General features: G+C 36.6%; 6 protein-coding genes across 6 annotated transcripts; 4 read left to right on the top strand and 2 right to left on the bottom strand.

Annotated features, from left to right (window-relative positions):
• The first annotated feature begins 1030 nt into the window (after window positions 1–1030).
• LOC18023328 (agamous-like MADS-box protein AGL80) lies at window positions 1031–1702 on the top strand. The gene has a single exon (XM_006407346.2). It carries the CDS (start codon window positions 1031–1033, stop codon window positions 1700–1702), a length of 672 nt encoding a protein of 223 aa, XP_006407409.2.
• Window positions 1703–1792: 90 nt separating this feature from the next.
• LOC18023329 lies at window positions 1793–3522 on the bottom strand. The gene is made up of 3 exons (XM_024160012.1): window positions 3150–3522; window positions 2428–2535; window positions 1793–2291 (listed from the first exon to the last, which is right to left on the bottom strand). Exons 1-3 carry the CDS (start codon window positions 3471–3473, stop codon window positions 1980–1982), a joined length of 744 nt encoding a protein of 247 aa, XP_024015780.1. The 5' UTR covers window positions 3474–3522; the 3' UTR covers window positions 1793–1979.
• A 587-nt stretch (window positions 3523–4109) lies between these two features.
• Window positions 4110–5816, top strand: LOC18023330 (putative phosphatidylglycerol/phosphatidylinositol transfer protein DDB_G0282179). The gene is made up of 4 exons (XM_006407348.2): window positions 4110–4317; window positions 4637–4738; window positions 5014–5174; window positions 5538–5816. The coding sequence occupies exons 1-4, from the start codon at window positions 4230–4232 to the stop codon at window positions 5643–5645; spliced, it is 459 nt and encodes a 152-aa protein (XP_006407411.1). The 5' UTR covers window positions 4110–4229; the 3' UTR covers window positions 5646–5816.
• A 742-nt stretch (window positions 5817–6558) lies between these two features.
• Window positions 6559–7606, top strand: LOC18023331 (uncharacterized protein At5g06450). The gene is made up of 2 exons (XM_006407349.2): window positions 6559–6687; window positions 6851–7606. The coding sequence occupies exon 2, from the start codon at window positions 6856–6858 to the stop codon at window positions 7456–7458; it is 603 nt and encodes a 200-aa protein (XP_006407412.1). The 5' UTR covers window positions 6559–6687; window positions 6851–6855; the 3' UTR covers window positions 7459–7606.
• A 184-nt stretch (window positions 7607–7790) lies between these two features.
• Window positions 7791–11013, bottom strand: LOC18023332. The gene is made up of 4 exons (XM_006407350.2): window positions 10269–11013; window positions 9773–9931; window positions 9023–9688; window positions 7791–8923 (listed from the first exon to the last, which is right to left on the bottom strand). Exons 1-4 carry the CDS (start codon window positions 10605–10607, stop codon window positions 7949–7951), a joined length of 2139 nt encoding a protein of 712 aa, XP_006407413.1. The 5' UTR covers window positions 10608–11013; the 3' UTR covers window positions 7791–7948.
• A 1831-nt stretch (window positions 11014–12844) lies between these two features.
• LOC18023333 (uncharacterized protein At3g28850) lies at window positions 12845–13356 on the top strand. The gene is given in 6 exon segments (XM_024159496.1): window positions 12845–12941; window positions 12944–13018; window positions 13021–13127; window positions 13130–13201; window positions 13203–13262; window positions 13264–13356. Coding segments are annotated over 6 exon segments (504 nt in total).
• Window positions 13357–14144: the final 788 nt, after the last annotated feature.

Here is a 14144-nt window from a genome sequence, read left to right on the forward strand (position 1 = left end):
ATTATTATTAATCTCAAAGGAAATATTTTATTTATTAGTTTATTTTTTAAATTAATATATCAAAATAAAAATAATATTTGTTAAAAAAGAGAAGAAAAGATGAAATTTTAAATTTTATTTTTAAAGAACATATATATAATTAAAATAAAAGTGAAAATGATGGAAAAAAAATATCTTCTTAATTTAAAGAAGTGAATGTATAATATTTTATTATTATGTTAATACTATGTGTAAAAAGTAACATTTGATTAATTTGTAAAAATTTTAGTTGGTTTTGGTATATTAATTTATAAATGTTTGACCAAAACAAAACCGTTAAAACATCACAATTTACATAAAAATTATTAGATCAATACTATAATATTTTAATATATGATTAAAACATTATTATATATAATTTATATCTTAATAAATATAATTAATTGCATATAATTTTTATTAACAAAATAACCACGCGTATCGTGGGCGCAAAATCTAGTTTCATTTAAAGATTAGAAAAATCATAGTTCGCCAAAGTAATGTATTAACAAAAATAAGCAATTCCAAAATTGAGCTTATTGACTAAATAAACAAAATGGAGTATATCATTGTAGCATTAATGACAACGACCATAATTTTATTTATCCTCACATATATTCTTTTGGTTAATGACTTGATGGTCTTCTCTCGGGTATTTGGACATACATTCAATTTTTGACTTCAAAAAGCGCCAAAATAACTAATTAATAAAAATTAAATAACGCACCAAAATAATTGTTCAACAAAAGTAAAAGATCCACCAAATTTTTAAATTGACTAAATAACTAAAATAAATTACCCGCCAAATTTTGAAATTGACTAAATAGCAAATATACGTCAAATTTATTTTGGCACGTTATTTATTTTTCACACATCCAAAAGAACTTTAAATTTCATTCTATCTCTCTATTTCAACCTTTATAAATAAACCAGCAAGTCCAATATTTTTCCCCACTCCCAACAAAAGTAAAACTCAAAAAGAGAGTGAAACCAAATAAATAAAAAATTGATCATGCCAAGAAAAAAGATTAGACTTACATTGGTGGCGAATGAAAACAAAAGAGCAACAAGCTTGAGGAAAAGGAAGCTAGGGCTGGTGAAGAAGGTAAGAGAGCTAACCATACTGTGTGATGTAAAGGCTTGTCTGATCATCTTCAGCCCGAACGACGCTGAGCCAATGGTGTGGCCATCTGTTGAGGCGGCTCGTGATCTCCTAGACGATTATTTTGCCTTACCAGAATTCGAGAAGAAGCAGAACGAGACGACCCTTGAGTCATACCTAAAGGAGAAGACAAGGAAGGTTCATGAGCAACTGACGGAGATCAAGAAGAAGAACACGGAGCAAGTGATAGACCAGTTGATGGTGCAGCTAAGCAGTGGTCGTAGAATGGATGATCTTAACTTGAGTGAGATTTATCAATTGCTTTCTTTCTTAAAGGGTGCGATAATGAATTTTAGGAAGAGGCTCAGTTTCTTGCAGCAACCTCCTCTTTATGATCCACCCATGCATCCATTTGAGACGCAATCCGAGGAGCTAATTAGGACCAACGCGAATGATGTTTTCATGGTGGGAAGCGGTCAGGATTATGAGAGAGCTGAAAATACTGATGAAGGAGACAAAGTGCTTAGCATTGGTACTGTAAGGGAAAATCAAAGTTATTACTTGATGGATAAATGGGTTTGAGACTGAAAGAATGAAGAAATCAACTTTCAATTTATATAGATTTGATTTTATAAATTAAAAAAATATTATATAGATTTGAGACTGAAAGAATGAAGAAATCAACTTTCAATTTATATCTGACTATTTAGTTCATGAAAAAGTTACAAGCCAAGTAATAAAATACAGGATATATAGCATAAATCATGCGAGCAAGAGACCAAGAATTAAAACAAACAAAGCAGGCGAGAAATAATACAAAATTACAAAAGTAGCAACACGCAAAGGAGTAAGAAGCTCATCAGAAGAGGTTTTTGAATTGGCTGCTTAGAGAACCCTTTAGATTAGAGTAGAGGCCATAAAGTGAGTACTGCTTCAGATTTGCAACCTCATACCACGAATTCAACGCAGTGTAGTGCTTATCCGTGCCTGAAAACGCCAACTGGATCCCCAAGCTGCAATCTACTTGTCCTCCTCGGTTCTTGCAGTTTTGGGTTTTGATTGCGCATTCTTCTTTGTTGAGGCACACGAATTTCGCATCTCCAGAACATTTGGAGCATCCGTCTTTCTTCCAGAACAAGTTCTCAAGCCTGCCCTTCTGGAACTCAAGAACCCTGCAATTCAACCCAAGATATGAAGATAATACCACAAAAATAAAGATTACAGACGAGTAGAGAGATGTATATTGCAAAACTGCAAAAATGAAATTTAGATTGGTGTGAGAAGGGTTTATGAGCTTATCCAATTACAAGGGTGAAGCTTGTGACGATGTGATCGTTGTCTGCAACCATAATTGGAACTGATCTTGCTGCATATTTTGCACCAGCGAATGCTACCATATATCCCTTTGAAGAATCCTGGAATCAAAAAGTAACATGACCAGTATCATCATAAAAACCGGTAATTTGATAAAGCTAATACACACATTCAAGACCCCTACTTCTGAGCAAAAACGATGATTTAGTCATTTTCATATTATGTATGGCAATGAAGCTACTAGATCACTTTTGCCAGAGATATCTACACTGGAACTCTCATGACATCCCCTAATTCTTCAGAAAATGGGACTATGAATCTATGGAGTGAAAGGAATCTGACATGCCAAATCTCTGTTTTCAACCTCTGATCTCACTGAAACAACAAATGCAGAAAGGAACCAGACCTTCCAAGAAAACAATTTAGATCCAAAACCTTTGTTACAGTCGGGAAAATGGATTCTACCATGAAAGAGATGTCGACCGATAACTTAGCAGCCAGATAACTACGGAAAACTTAAAAACAGAGCAAAGTTACCAACTTTCTAAGCCGAGATTTTGACAAGTCAACAAACTACACTAATCTGGGAAGATAATTCCGATCGAATCGAAGATCTATATGAAATTTAACTAGGATGGACCTTATCCTTTCTATGATCAAAAACCCTGCAATCGAAACCCTAATTCCCAAAGATGGATCAGAGATGAGAACAAACCGGTCGGAAACTGGAGGAGCTGGAGGAGGTATTGATGGTAAGGAGGGTGATCTCATCGACTTTAGGTCTGAATACGGCGAGCTCAGAGTTGCCGTTGAGCGAGAGGCGGCGACGATCGCAGGGAGAGTACTGAACGCGAACGGAACGATTGGTGCCAAAGAAAGAATCTCTTGCCGCGAAGGCAATGCCGAAAGTGAATCCATCGCCGATCGCGACAGTAGAATCTGAACAGGGAGAGTAAACTCGATTGTCGTCGCCGGCCTCCGTCAAGGATGACGTCAGCGCCACCGCGAAGAGGAAACAAATGAGGAGGAATCTAGCCATCTGTCAAAAGTCAAAAATACAAAAGCTCTTCTGAACTTCTCCCTCCGATTCATTAGGATGTGTCTCAAATAAGCCTTTTAAGCTATGGGCCTAACCTCATAAGGCCCATAGCAAAATTTTGTTAATATTTTCTTCATTTTTTTGACATGTTTATACAGTACATTGAAAAAGCTACATTTTTTAGGTGTCAATGCGGGTCATTTTCAACAATAATTAACATAGATATCATAATACCGAGTCTGAAGCTTGATGATTCTCTAGAACTAATTTATTTTTACGAACTAAATATCTTGGTTTTAGATTGGATTTCGTGTTGGAAAATAGAAGGTTCGTTGAACTAGGAAATTTTTATTTCCCCAAGAAAAATAATTGTCAATTGTGTGCTGTATTATTAAATAGCGTCAAATCTGAGCTGGCAAATCCAACTATGTTTTGGTGCCAATTGCTAACTACAAATTGAATTGTAAATAAATAAATAAATAAAAAACCCCACCTAACAGTTTGTTCACTGCTAATCCTATGTGCTTAATCACAACATTATAGATCTACGATGAAATCTAAGCCGTCTATTTTCAGGAATCAGGGACTTGACTAAATGGACGGCTAATATATCTCCGACATTCCTTGTGAAATGAGAATCCCGATTCCGTATCCCTGTTCTGTCTCTTGCTTGTTTAGTCTCCTCTTCCTCAATCATCATCTAAAACTCAAAAAATCTCTTCTTTTTGCGGCTTTTGCTCCGAGAATCAACCAATCATGTCCAAATTTTCGAGATTTTCTATCGCTCTCTCTTATTTTCTCTTCGTCTCAACGATTACTGGAGCCACTGATGTCAAGTACTGCGGTATGTGTGGTCCTTACGGATGCTCCTAAAAGAGTTACCTGGGTTCTTTGTTGATTCGTGATTGCCAATTGTTTCTTAGTGTTTTGATCGAGTTCGCTATATTGTTTTCGATAGAATTGAGATCGTTCTATTGCCGCTTTTTTCGAAGGATCCAGTTACTGCGTTGAAATTCGATTTCCTTAAGATGGTTTTCATTTTTGACTCCTAATTGAGTTGAAATTCGATTTTATCGAGATGGTTTTGACTTTGATCCTTGTTGCGTTGAAATTACTGGAAAAAAAAACCTGGAATCTTGATCTGGTTATGTGTTTGGTTGCAGATAATAACGCAGAGTATGAAGTAAAGGTCCAAGGGGTTGATATATCGCCATATCCTATAGCTAGAGGCGAGCCAGCCACTTTCAGCATCTCTGCTAACACAGGTATGCTTGATTTCTTGTTGTAACATTTTGTTGAAGATTTGGGATTTCACATTCATAATCTATGACACACATACATTTGCTTGCTCCATCCTTCTGGTGTGTTAGAAGTTGTTATCAATGTTCCAACTTGTTTGTGTTCTCAGAATGATCTTTTTTGTTTACGCTTGTTCTTACTTCTAGTTGTTCTTAAGAAAGTGGAACGATTTAAATGGAGTTACTTTGTTATGATGAATTTTGTTTTCTTTCTAATTTGGGTTTGCTTTGTTTATATGAAGACACGGTGATCTCAAGCGGAAAGTTGGTGATCGAAGTTTCATACTTTGGATGGCATATTCATTCTGAGACACATGAGCTTTGTGATGAGACTAAATGTCCCGTGGCGATTGGAGATTTCTTGGTTGCGCACTCTCAAGTTCTACCTGGATATACTCCTCCTGTAAGTTCATTGATTTTCTTAGTCGTCGATACTTCTTTTTCATTGATTAGTTCGAAGCATTTTGGATTTATTGACATGCTGATGCATTAGGCTCATATTGAATTTGATGTTTTCCGCTAGCATTCAGAACATATGGCCCAGTCTAATCGAATCTGTTTAGTCGACTAAGTAAAGTAGAGTGAGAGAAAGGTTTAGCTTTTGTATATGATAGCCGATAATGCGTACATGTGGATAAATGGATGGAGTGAAGAAGTTGAACCTTGTATTTGTCAAGATTGCTTAATATGATCATCAGTTATATACTGTACATTTTGTTTTACCAACTGCTTTTGAGGACCAGTCTAATCCTTTTATTTCTCATAGGGTTCATACTCACTTAAAATGAAGATGCTTGATGGGCACAAGAAGCAGTTAACATGCATCAAATTCTCATTTGAGATTGGCTTTGGATCATCCGTGGCCGATATTTAGAGAGATTTGCTGCTCCCTGGAATATACCATGGAATAACTCCATTTGCTTTGTATAAAAAAAAACAACACCCTTTTCTTTTTTTACCAAAATTGTTGATCAAAAACCATTCGAAAATTCTCATTCTTGTTCTCATGTTGGACTATTTATGAAAAAAAAAAAACAAATTTAGATAAGTCACTGGCATCGTTAGAAAATCATTAATGACTCTAACTAGAAAAGATTAGCTTTTCATACCTTCATTATAGCAGAAATATGTTAAGTCTCATGCTTTGTTTTTGGACAAATTTGGACTGAAGTTGGGTAAATTAAAGTTCCATTTTTCTTTGTCTCTCTAATTGTGGTACATTATAAGACAATGACCCATCAGTAGAAAAGCCCTTCGAAAGCTAACCCACAAAGTAGCTTTTGTTTTTTGTTCACTTACCCACTAAGAGCATGTCCATTAAACAATTCGTCTTTAGAGTTTTTAAGAATATTAAATTAATTAATGAACAGTGGTCGATAATTTATTAAATTGATAGAGAGAAAATGAGTTTCATTTCTTTTATGTATTATATTGATGAAGAGAAAAAATGGTGGACAATTTATGGTCCATATTTGGAGAAAGAACCAATCTCAATTGTTTTTTAATCGAATACCAATAAGCACTTTACACCTGTTTGAACAAACTTTGTATGGATTGCTCCTTAAAATCCTTCTCCAAAGATCGTTTGTTATGTATTTGGCATTTTTTATTTATTTTTTATCCAATAATTGCTAACAAACCCAATACTAAACCTTTTAAAAAACTCTAATGGACCTGGTCTACGTAGCTAAATGCTACCAAAATCCAGTCTCATCTTTTGCCATTCTTGATAAGGTTTTTTACCCTTCCTTTTCGCAGTGTGTGACTCACGTGGGGGTCTAGACACGTGTCATTCGCTGGCCAGGCTTTTATTTTAACTCGCGCAGTACCATCCTCTCTCTCTTCCGACGGAACTCAGAAACAGTTTTGTCTCTCCGTTGACTACATCATCGCCCTTCTCCCAGCGAAATCTCAAGGTTTGTTTACCTCTTTGTTCTGTTTTTGTTTTGTGTTCGGATTTAAGTTATTTTGTTTTCTCTTCTGCATATGAAAAGATCTTATTGGTTGACTATGATATTGTTTATGCTCCAAGCTAATGGATCTGTGATGTTTTGTCAATGAATGTGTAAATTTTGTTAGACGACATGGCCAAGTTTGATGGGCCAGGGTTTACGATGGTTGATGGTTCATGGGTCCAGACCAAAGCCATTGATGTTGGATCATCAACCGATATCTCACCTTACCTTTCCCTTATCTTAGAAGATTCTGTCTGGAATGGGAACCGATCCATTATCTTCGATGTCTATTGGGATGTTGAATCTGTGGACACAAAGTCTGAATGGCGTCTATGCTCAGTGAAGCTAAGTACCAAGAACTTATGTCTCTTCCTTCGCCTTCCAAACCCGTTCCATGACAATCTCAAGGATCTTTACCGCTTCTTTGCTTCCAAATTCGTCACCTTCGTTGGTGTCCAGATTCAACAAGACCTCGTTTTGCTCAAAAAGAATCATGGTATAGTGATCAGAAGCTCCTTGGAGATTGGGAAACTAGCGGCTATAGCTCGAGGAACTCCGATAGTTGAGTTCCTTGGAACCAGAGAATTAGCTCATAAGATTCTTTGGTATGATATGAGCCGGCTTGATTCGATTCAGTCCAAGTGGGATGAGGCAGGAGCTAACGATCGTCTTGAAGCTGCGGCTATTGAAGGTTGGCTTATTTTCAATGTCTACGATCAATTGCAGCAGTGATTTTTTTTTTGTCTTTGATCAAATGGCTTTGTGAGATTGATTGATCGGTCCCATTTGTGCATTTTTTTATCTGTTTGTTGTTGCAATGAGTGAAGAATAATAATGTCTGAAATTCTGAATAAACCATGACAGGAAGTGTTTTTGTTTCTTTCTCAAAAGATTTGATATTTTTGGCACAATGCCATTACAAAACTGGTTATTAAACCAAATCGAAAGTCTTAAAATCGAATACGACCAAAAAAAAATGAACAGGGAAAACGAATGGCAAACTCCAAGTCAGACTAATAATTAGCTAATTAGGAAAAAAAAAAAAGAGATAGATATAAACCAGCAAAGATGGAAAATTAGATACAAACTGATTAAACATAGCTAAAACTTTAAAAGAGTTAACTCTTCTAAATCACATTCACAAGCTAGCTGAAGCTACACAGAGAGTTACAAAACTTACAAGAACCTCAAACAAAACGTTAGCTTCTCTCTGCCTAACTCTTCAGACCGCAATTTCTGCGTCTGTAGTCATCTTTGTGTAATGAAACTCAATCTGTAAACGGTGATGAACAGGCGCGGTCGAGGCTAATCCTTTCTTGATATCCTCTTGCAATTCTCTGATCGGTATTGCGGCCAAGAAACTCTTAATATACTCTTTACATGACTCCTTCCCTCTACACACAATCTCTGATTTTGAGTCCTCCGGTTCTGATCCCTCTGTTTGAAGATTCTTGTGGATGATGGTTTTATCGTCGAATTTCAAAATGTAAGCTTGATCACAACCCTCGTAAAGCCTTTCTCCAAGTGTGTCAATGATATAGTAAGCTTCCTTTTCAACTTTCAGGACAAAGAAGTGATCATTCCAACTCACAATATAAACGCATGGCGGCGAGTTATCATCATCATCATCATCATCATCATCATCATCATCATTCTCGCCATTCGCCGAGCTTTCCTCAAGACTAATAATCTCATCCCAGATACTATCAAATGACATTGCGCCTTGCAGAAACTCGAATCTTCCCTCGTTGATCATCCCGTCAGGATGGAAAAACCCGATAAAGGATTTCTCAGGGACGACAGTTAAAGGCCGGATCTTTGCTTGTAACACGGTGTCGAGATCGAAATGCTTGTCGGGGAATTTCTGCATGTATGTTTCGTTTCCGCAGAGGTTTCTCCACTCCAAAGAACCTTCTCTGATCAAACTATCGAACTGAGACTTGATCGGCATGAGATCACCGTTCTTCTGAAACCAATCCGCAACAACCGCTACAAGAGCTGTGCAGGCACTCTCACCCGCTGCTCGCTCGCTTCTCTGATCGATGGAAGCAAGAAAGACATTTGTCTGAAGCTTCATGTGTCCGTCTCGGCTTGTCACTTCTTTTTCCTCCCAACTTCCAATCGCAAAACTGTCTTCTCCAAACTCCGAGAAAGAAGTTCTCGGATTAGCAGTTGAATCTTCATCTCCTTTGCTCCTCTGCAAATAAAAATATGCAAAAAAGAAAACTTGAAACACCGAAATGTCAAGATTTGAACCCTGTACCAAAAGGTCTTAACATCACTAATAAGAACTTACACCAAAAGGAAAATGAGCTTCATCTGAGCTAAGTTGCCTCCGATCATAATCAATGTCATCTCCACCTTCTTCTCCATTATCCTTCTTTAACAAAGGCTCTCCTTTGGATTTAGGCGACCTAAAGCTCAGTTTCCGCTTTCTCCACGGCAAAATGCTACGCCGTGGAAGAAGTGATGTCTCGTATACCAAACCAGCAGCGGAATCTTCGGCGTCTGAGCAACCTCCTCCTACGTCCGATTTCCTGTGGCTATAATAAATCCAATCTTCATCTTCTTCAGTGATTTTTGTGCCACAGTTCAACGAACTTCCCACACCATTTGCATAAGACAAAGGTCCATAGGAGAAAGATTTTCTCATACTCATCAAATCTTCTTTGCCTTCATCAAAATCTTCCTCGAAATCGTCGAGCGATTCTGATGATTCAAAGCTTGAGAACCTGCCTTCTTCCTCTCGGCAAGCCTTCTTGGCTTTCCTCGTAGAAACAAACTCTGTGAAAATCTTGACTTTCCTGAGACCAGCTTTAATTGCAGAGACATCATCCTTCTCAGTTGGGTGAGTTTCAATAGGCTGTTGTGGAGATGGAGTCGGGACAGGCACAACAGCGGTTTGTGCCACAGTGTCCGAGGTTTCTGGAGTGGTTCTAAGCTCAAGCAGGCTCAATGACACCTAAAGAAGAGGGGCATTCCAAAGATCAAACAACCAATATGGAGCCAACAAAGTAGAGAAGTAACGAAGAGAAAATGGCCATACAAAGAGTAATGGATGTGGCTCGGAGGTAGCACAAGCAGAGAGCGTGAGAGGAATGTTTAGTTCGAATTCTTTTTGATCGGTCACACGCGCATATTCAGCAAGATTCAAAAATGCTGTTCCAACAAGAGGAGATTTAGTCTTCTGCCCTTGCTTCATTCCCTGGAATCAAAATCAAAATCATAATCAATCAATTAGAACCAACATACAGAACAAAGAATCTATAACAATTTGAATGTAACAGCAGAGAATCTCAACCTCAACAATAACCGGAACCAAGAATCTCATTTTAATAAAACAGAGAACAATGTTGAGACAATAATGGGGAAAAAAGTCTCTTGCTTTGATCATCCAGCTAGGGTACCATAGGGTCTTGTAGAATCTAAAGCCTAGTTAAGCATTTCCCAAGTTCAACATACGAATCTAGCTAGACCCTGGTGATTTCAAATCTTATCTACTAAAGAATAACCGACCAATTAAATTTCTTTTTAATGCTTACATTGGTGAAGACAGAGAAAGCAATCTCCCAAGGATAAAACAAAGTGTCTTCCTTGTAACAAGTGAGAGAGCATAAGCTCTGAAACTCTTCGTCTTCCCATGAAACGACGTCGCTTTCTCCCACAGCTTCCTTAGTGAAGTTCCTCTTCACCGTCCTTCTCAGAGATCCCAATGTCGCCTTAGGTCCTTTCCAGCGAATCTCGACCGTCAATCTCTCGTTCTCCGGTGCACTCTCCCGCACCAGATCCCAACCCTCCAGCCTCCTCACCGATAGCTTCACCTCGTATTTCCTCGTTACTAGCGGCGGCCATGGCCGCCACTTCATCATCTTCACCACCATTTCTTTTTATCTCTTTTCTTTTTCACGCAAATTGAAATTTGGAGTCTTCAAGAACAAATTAAACAAAAAAAAAAAGACGAAGAGACGTAAGAAAAACTCGTTCTTTCTAGTAGTTGGGAAATTTGGGGAAGCCTAGAATCTAGAAAACAAGGGTTCCTTGTTTAGCTTCAATCTATTTTACTTGTTAATTAGATCAATGCCCAGAAATAGAAAGCAAAAATTAGACCCAGAAATCTTTTTAGGATGGGGTTCTTGGGAAAGTTAGCTTGAGAGAGATCAAAAAGGTATAAACAAGAGGAAAATTAGAAGCTAAAATTAACTTGAAATTAGCTTCTCTGCTAAAGATGCAAAAAAGTATAGTGGGAGGAGAGAAGAAAAACGATAGAGAAAGAGAGAGAGAGAAAGTGGGCACACACACAACACAGCACAAGCGTGTAGACAGAGAGAGACAACGAAGAAAGTAAAAAGAAAGATCCGAACTTCACAGATCTGTCCCTCTCTCTCTCTAACGATAGGAGCAGTACTAGCTGATAAAACAACAAACCGGTGTTAAATGTGTGAATTAGTTAACCGTGGTTAAGTCATGCTTCTAAAACGGTAGCGTATTAACCGGGTTTAGAATTTTTTGATATCGATCATATCCCAACGTCACGGGGGGAAGCAACTACTTAACGGCGTCAATAAATTCCGTTTTGTCTTTAGCTCTATCTTCTTCTTTTTTTGGGAGTTAAATCCTTTCAATTTGTTCAAAATAAATTAGTTAAAGACTTCAGTTTTGGCTTCATGTGTTGAGAATTTGTAGACCATGTGTTTTCATCCCATGATACTTTGAATTTAAAAGTACTAATTTTGGTTGCACTCGTCTATTATTATTATCTCTCCCAAAATTATCGCCATTCGCCATTCTATTAATACAAAAAGTATTATTAAACTATAAAAGCTGGTATGAGAATTTGAAATCCTGGTATAATATAACTTATTCTGAAGCCCAAAATACTATGGTTGACAATAATGAAAAACACAATTGTACGTTGAACGCATTGATTACTCCATTTCCTCGATTCGATTGTTTGTTTCTTCATATTTTGGCTTTGATTGGTGGTCTTTCTCTTAAAAAATATACAATATTGGATATATATTACCATATATCTACTGGCTATTCAAAAAAAAAAAATCATATACCTACTAAATATATGATATAAGCATGTGGAGAGCGAGAGGATGAAATCCTCATGTGTCTTCGCTGCCTCTTTGGCTCTTGAGTCTGGGGTTTCACATTTTCTTCTGTTTAAGCCAAACAAAACTTTTCACACTTCAATGCATCAGCTGCTACAGGATGCTTCGCAAATACTATATATAGCTGCATGCAGGTATTTTTCATATAATTCTATAGCGACATAGAAGTTGAGTAGTTTTCATTTTAAAAATTTTAAATGATTAATTTATGCGACAACGTTTGACAATGTGGTTCATGCCAACTGTGTGTGGTGGTCACTAGTCATACCTATGCTTCACACTAAAGGAACAGACGGTATCTAATGCATTATGCATGGTCATCCTTTTTTATCACATAATAATTTACCCCAACCACTTTCTATTTCAGGTATTTTATAAAAGTAAGAATTTGATTTTCTTTTTCTTTAGCACTTAGCCTAGTTATTATGGCTACAAATTTTGAACTAGTTAGTCAATTTATGCATTGTGGTGACAAGAAAGTAAGGGTGATTTTTTTTGGGTTATTGGTTTTGGTTTAAAGTTTGATTCGGTTTTTTGGTTTGTTCGTTTTTGAAAATGTACGTCACAGAAGAAGCATAGATAAACCAATACTCCCGAACTATACTATTAAAAAGGTAAGATCAGGTCGATTTTAATCGATAGTAAATACATGAGTGTCATGATTGTTTTTGTTTTCTTTGGGGGTCGAAATGTTAAGATGTCATGATTCTTTATGATCAATTAGTTATAAATTTCTCATACCAAAATTTGTTTTGCGGTTTTTGCATTTAAGGAACAATCAAATCATTTGATTTCTCAAAGTTATACAGAGTTATAACCAGCACGATGGATTCGAGAGTTATATAACCAGCACGATGGATTCGAGAGTTTCGCTCTTTCCAAAAGACTAAGTGGTAATTTAGAAAGTGATAGACGAAGAAGAATAAAGAAAGATATGAAGAAGAGAAATATAAGAAACTAGCAATGAAAGATATGAAGAGGAAAACTATAAGAAACTAGCAATGAAGGATATGAAGAAGAGAACTGTAAGGAACTTAAGCTATATAACATCTGTTCGGACCTTGAAGCAGGCGATAGCTCTCCATAAAAGCAATATTGATCACATAGCAAAGAGTTTCTTACGCCAACAACACTTGAGGACTCTGATGACCAAGAACTTCTACAGAGTATTGAGGAGCTTTTTGTCGGAGTTTGAAGAGAAAACATATACCTGGAGTGGAAGATTTTGCTGTCTCACACACGACGGGTATTGGAGGAATGAGAAAGACTTTCGAAGATTGCGCTGAAAAGTAAGACTCTTGTTAGAGAATCACAAGATTTCGTTCCGAGAAAGATAGGTTCTGATGGATTGTGAGTTTAAAAAAGGAGATGTGGAGGTTACTTGAGGAGAAAGTTACACCTCATAGGCTCTTCATCAAGTGTAAGCAGTAGGTACATTGGTGGAGCAGACGAAGTAGTGGCTTTGAACGAGAATGGCAAGCTCAAGAAGCTTTTTTGGAATTCCTTGAGCTGAATCTCTATCACAGAGCTTTTGCTTGAGCTTTGTGTTTCTGTGGGGAAGCTTGTTCTTTGCTAATAACAATGAAGACAAAGCGAGCCCAAAGATGTAAGAGCTTACTAAATTCGTATATGAGGAAGAAAAAGAAGTCGGCCTTAAGATTGCAAACCCCAACGAATAAATCGACATTACTCCTTCCTCACACTCTCATCTGTATCTTTCTTGTTGGATAAAATCGTTCCTGTAGCCAAATCATTTTTTGCATGTGTCTTTTAGAGACTCACCTAAGAGCGTCTTAATCAAAAATAAAAAGTTCTGTGTTTTGCGGAACAAAAACTGGAAAATACAAGTATATTTTGTGTAGTTAACACAAGTATATTTTGCTTTTATCTGTGTAATGACTAATTAATCATATTAGCACAATTTAATTGGTTTGCATTTTCTTATTAAATAATCTAATTAATTGCTGATTAAAAATATATTAATTTTTAGTGAATATATATCTTTGAACTTTTAATGGACTAAAGTAATTTTTAAAATTTAATCTAAGGAAATTTATGATTGTTTGCATCACTATAATATTCATTGATAGTGGATAATGATAAATGCTATTCATTAATTCATAATTTAATAATTATGGAAATAGTTAAGGCACAAAAGACAAGAAAATATTAGATGGACCAATAAGAATTAAGAAGAAACGGTAAACCTCCTTATAATTGTTAATTTGGTGAATAGCATAAATGTTTCTTGGGATTTGGGCCTATAATATATGACACACCTCCATAGCCTCTGCTTTTCAT

Source organism: Eutrema salsugineum, unplaced genomic scaffold (assembly GCF_000478725.1).
Source record: "Eutrema salsugineum unplaced genomic scaffold, Eutsalg1_0 scaffold_13, whole genome shotgun sequence".
Taxonomy (NCBI): Eukaryota; Viridiplantae; Streptophyta; class Magnoliopsida; order Brassicales; family Brassicaceae; genus Eutrema; species Eutrema salsugineum.

Coding starts and splice junctions, on each gene's coding strand:
- LOC18023330 (XM_006407348.2), top strand. CDS start 4,230: ATGTCCAAATTTTCGAGATTTTCTATCGCTCTCTCTTATTTTCTCTTC. Junction 4,318..4,636: donor CACTGATGTCAAGTACTGCG/GTATGTGTGGTC, acceptor GTTTGGTTGCAG/ATAATAACGCAGAGTATGAA. Junction 5,175..5,537: donor TACCTGGATATACTCCTCCT/GTAAGTTCATTG, acceptor TATTTCTCATAG/GGTTCATACTCACTTAAAAT.
- LOC18023331 (XM_006407349.2), top strand. CDS start 6,856: ATGGCCAAGTTTGATGGGCCAGGGTTTACGATGGTTGATGGTTCATGG.
- LOC18023329 (XM_024160012.1), bottom strand. CDS start 3,473: ATGGCTAGATTCCTCCTCATTTGTTTCCTCTTCGCGGTGGCGCTGACG. Junction 2,536..3,149: donor GCTCCTCCAGTTTCCGACCG/GTTTGTTCTCAT, acceptor TTTTGATTCCAG/GATTCTTCAAAGGGATATAT. Junction 2,292..2,427: donor TCGTCACAAGCTTCACCCTT/GTAATTGGATAA, acceptor TTGAATTGCAGG/GTTCTTGAGTTCCAGAAGGG.
- LOC18023328 (XM_006407346.2), top strand. CDS start 1,031: ATGCCAAGAAAAAAGATTAGACTTACATTGGTGGCGAATGAAAACAAA.
- LOC18023332 (XM_006407350.2), bottom strand. CDS start 10,607: ATGGTGGTGAAGATGATGAAGTGGCGGCCATGGCCGCCGCTAGTAACG. Junction 9,932..10,268: donor CTTTCTCTGTCTTCACCAAT/GTAAGCATTAAA, acceptor TTTTGATTCCAG/GGAATGAAGCAAGGGCAGAA. Junction 9,689..9,772: donor AGCCACATCCATTACTCTTT/GTATGGCCATTT, acceptor CCTCTTCTTTAG/GTGTCATTGAGCCTGCTTGA.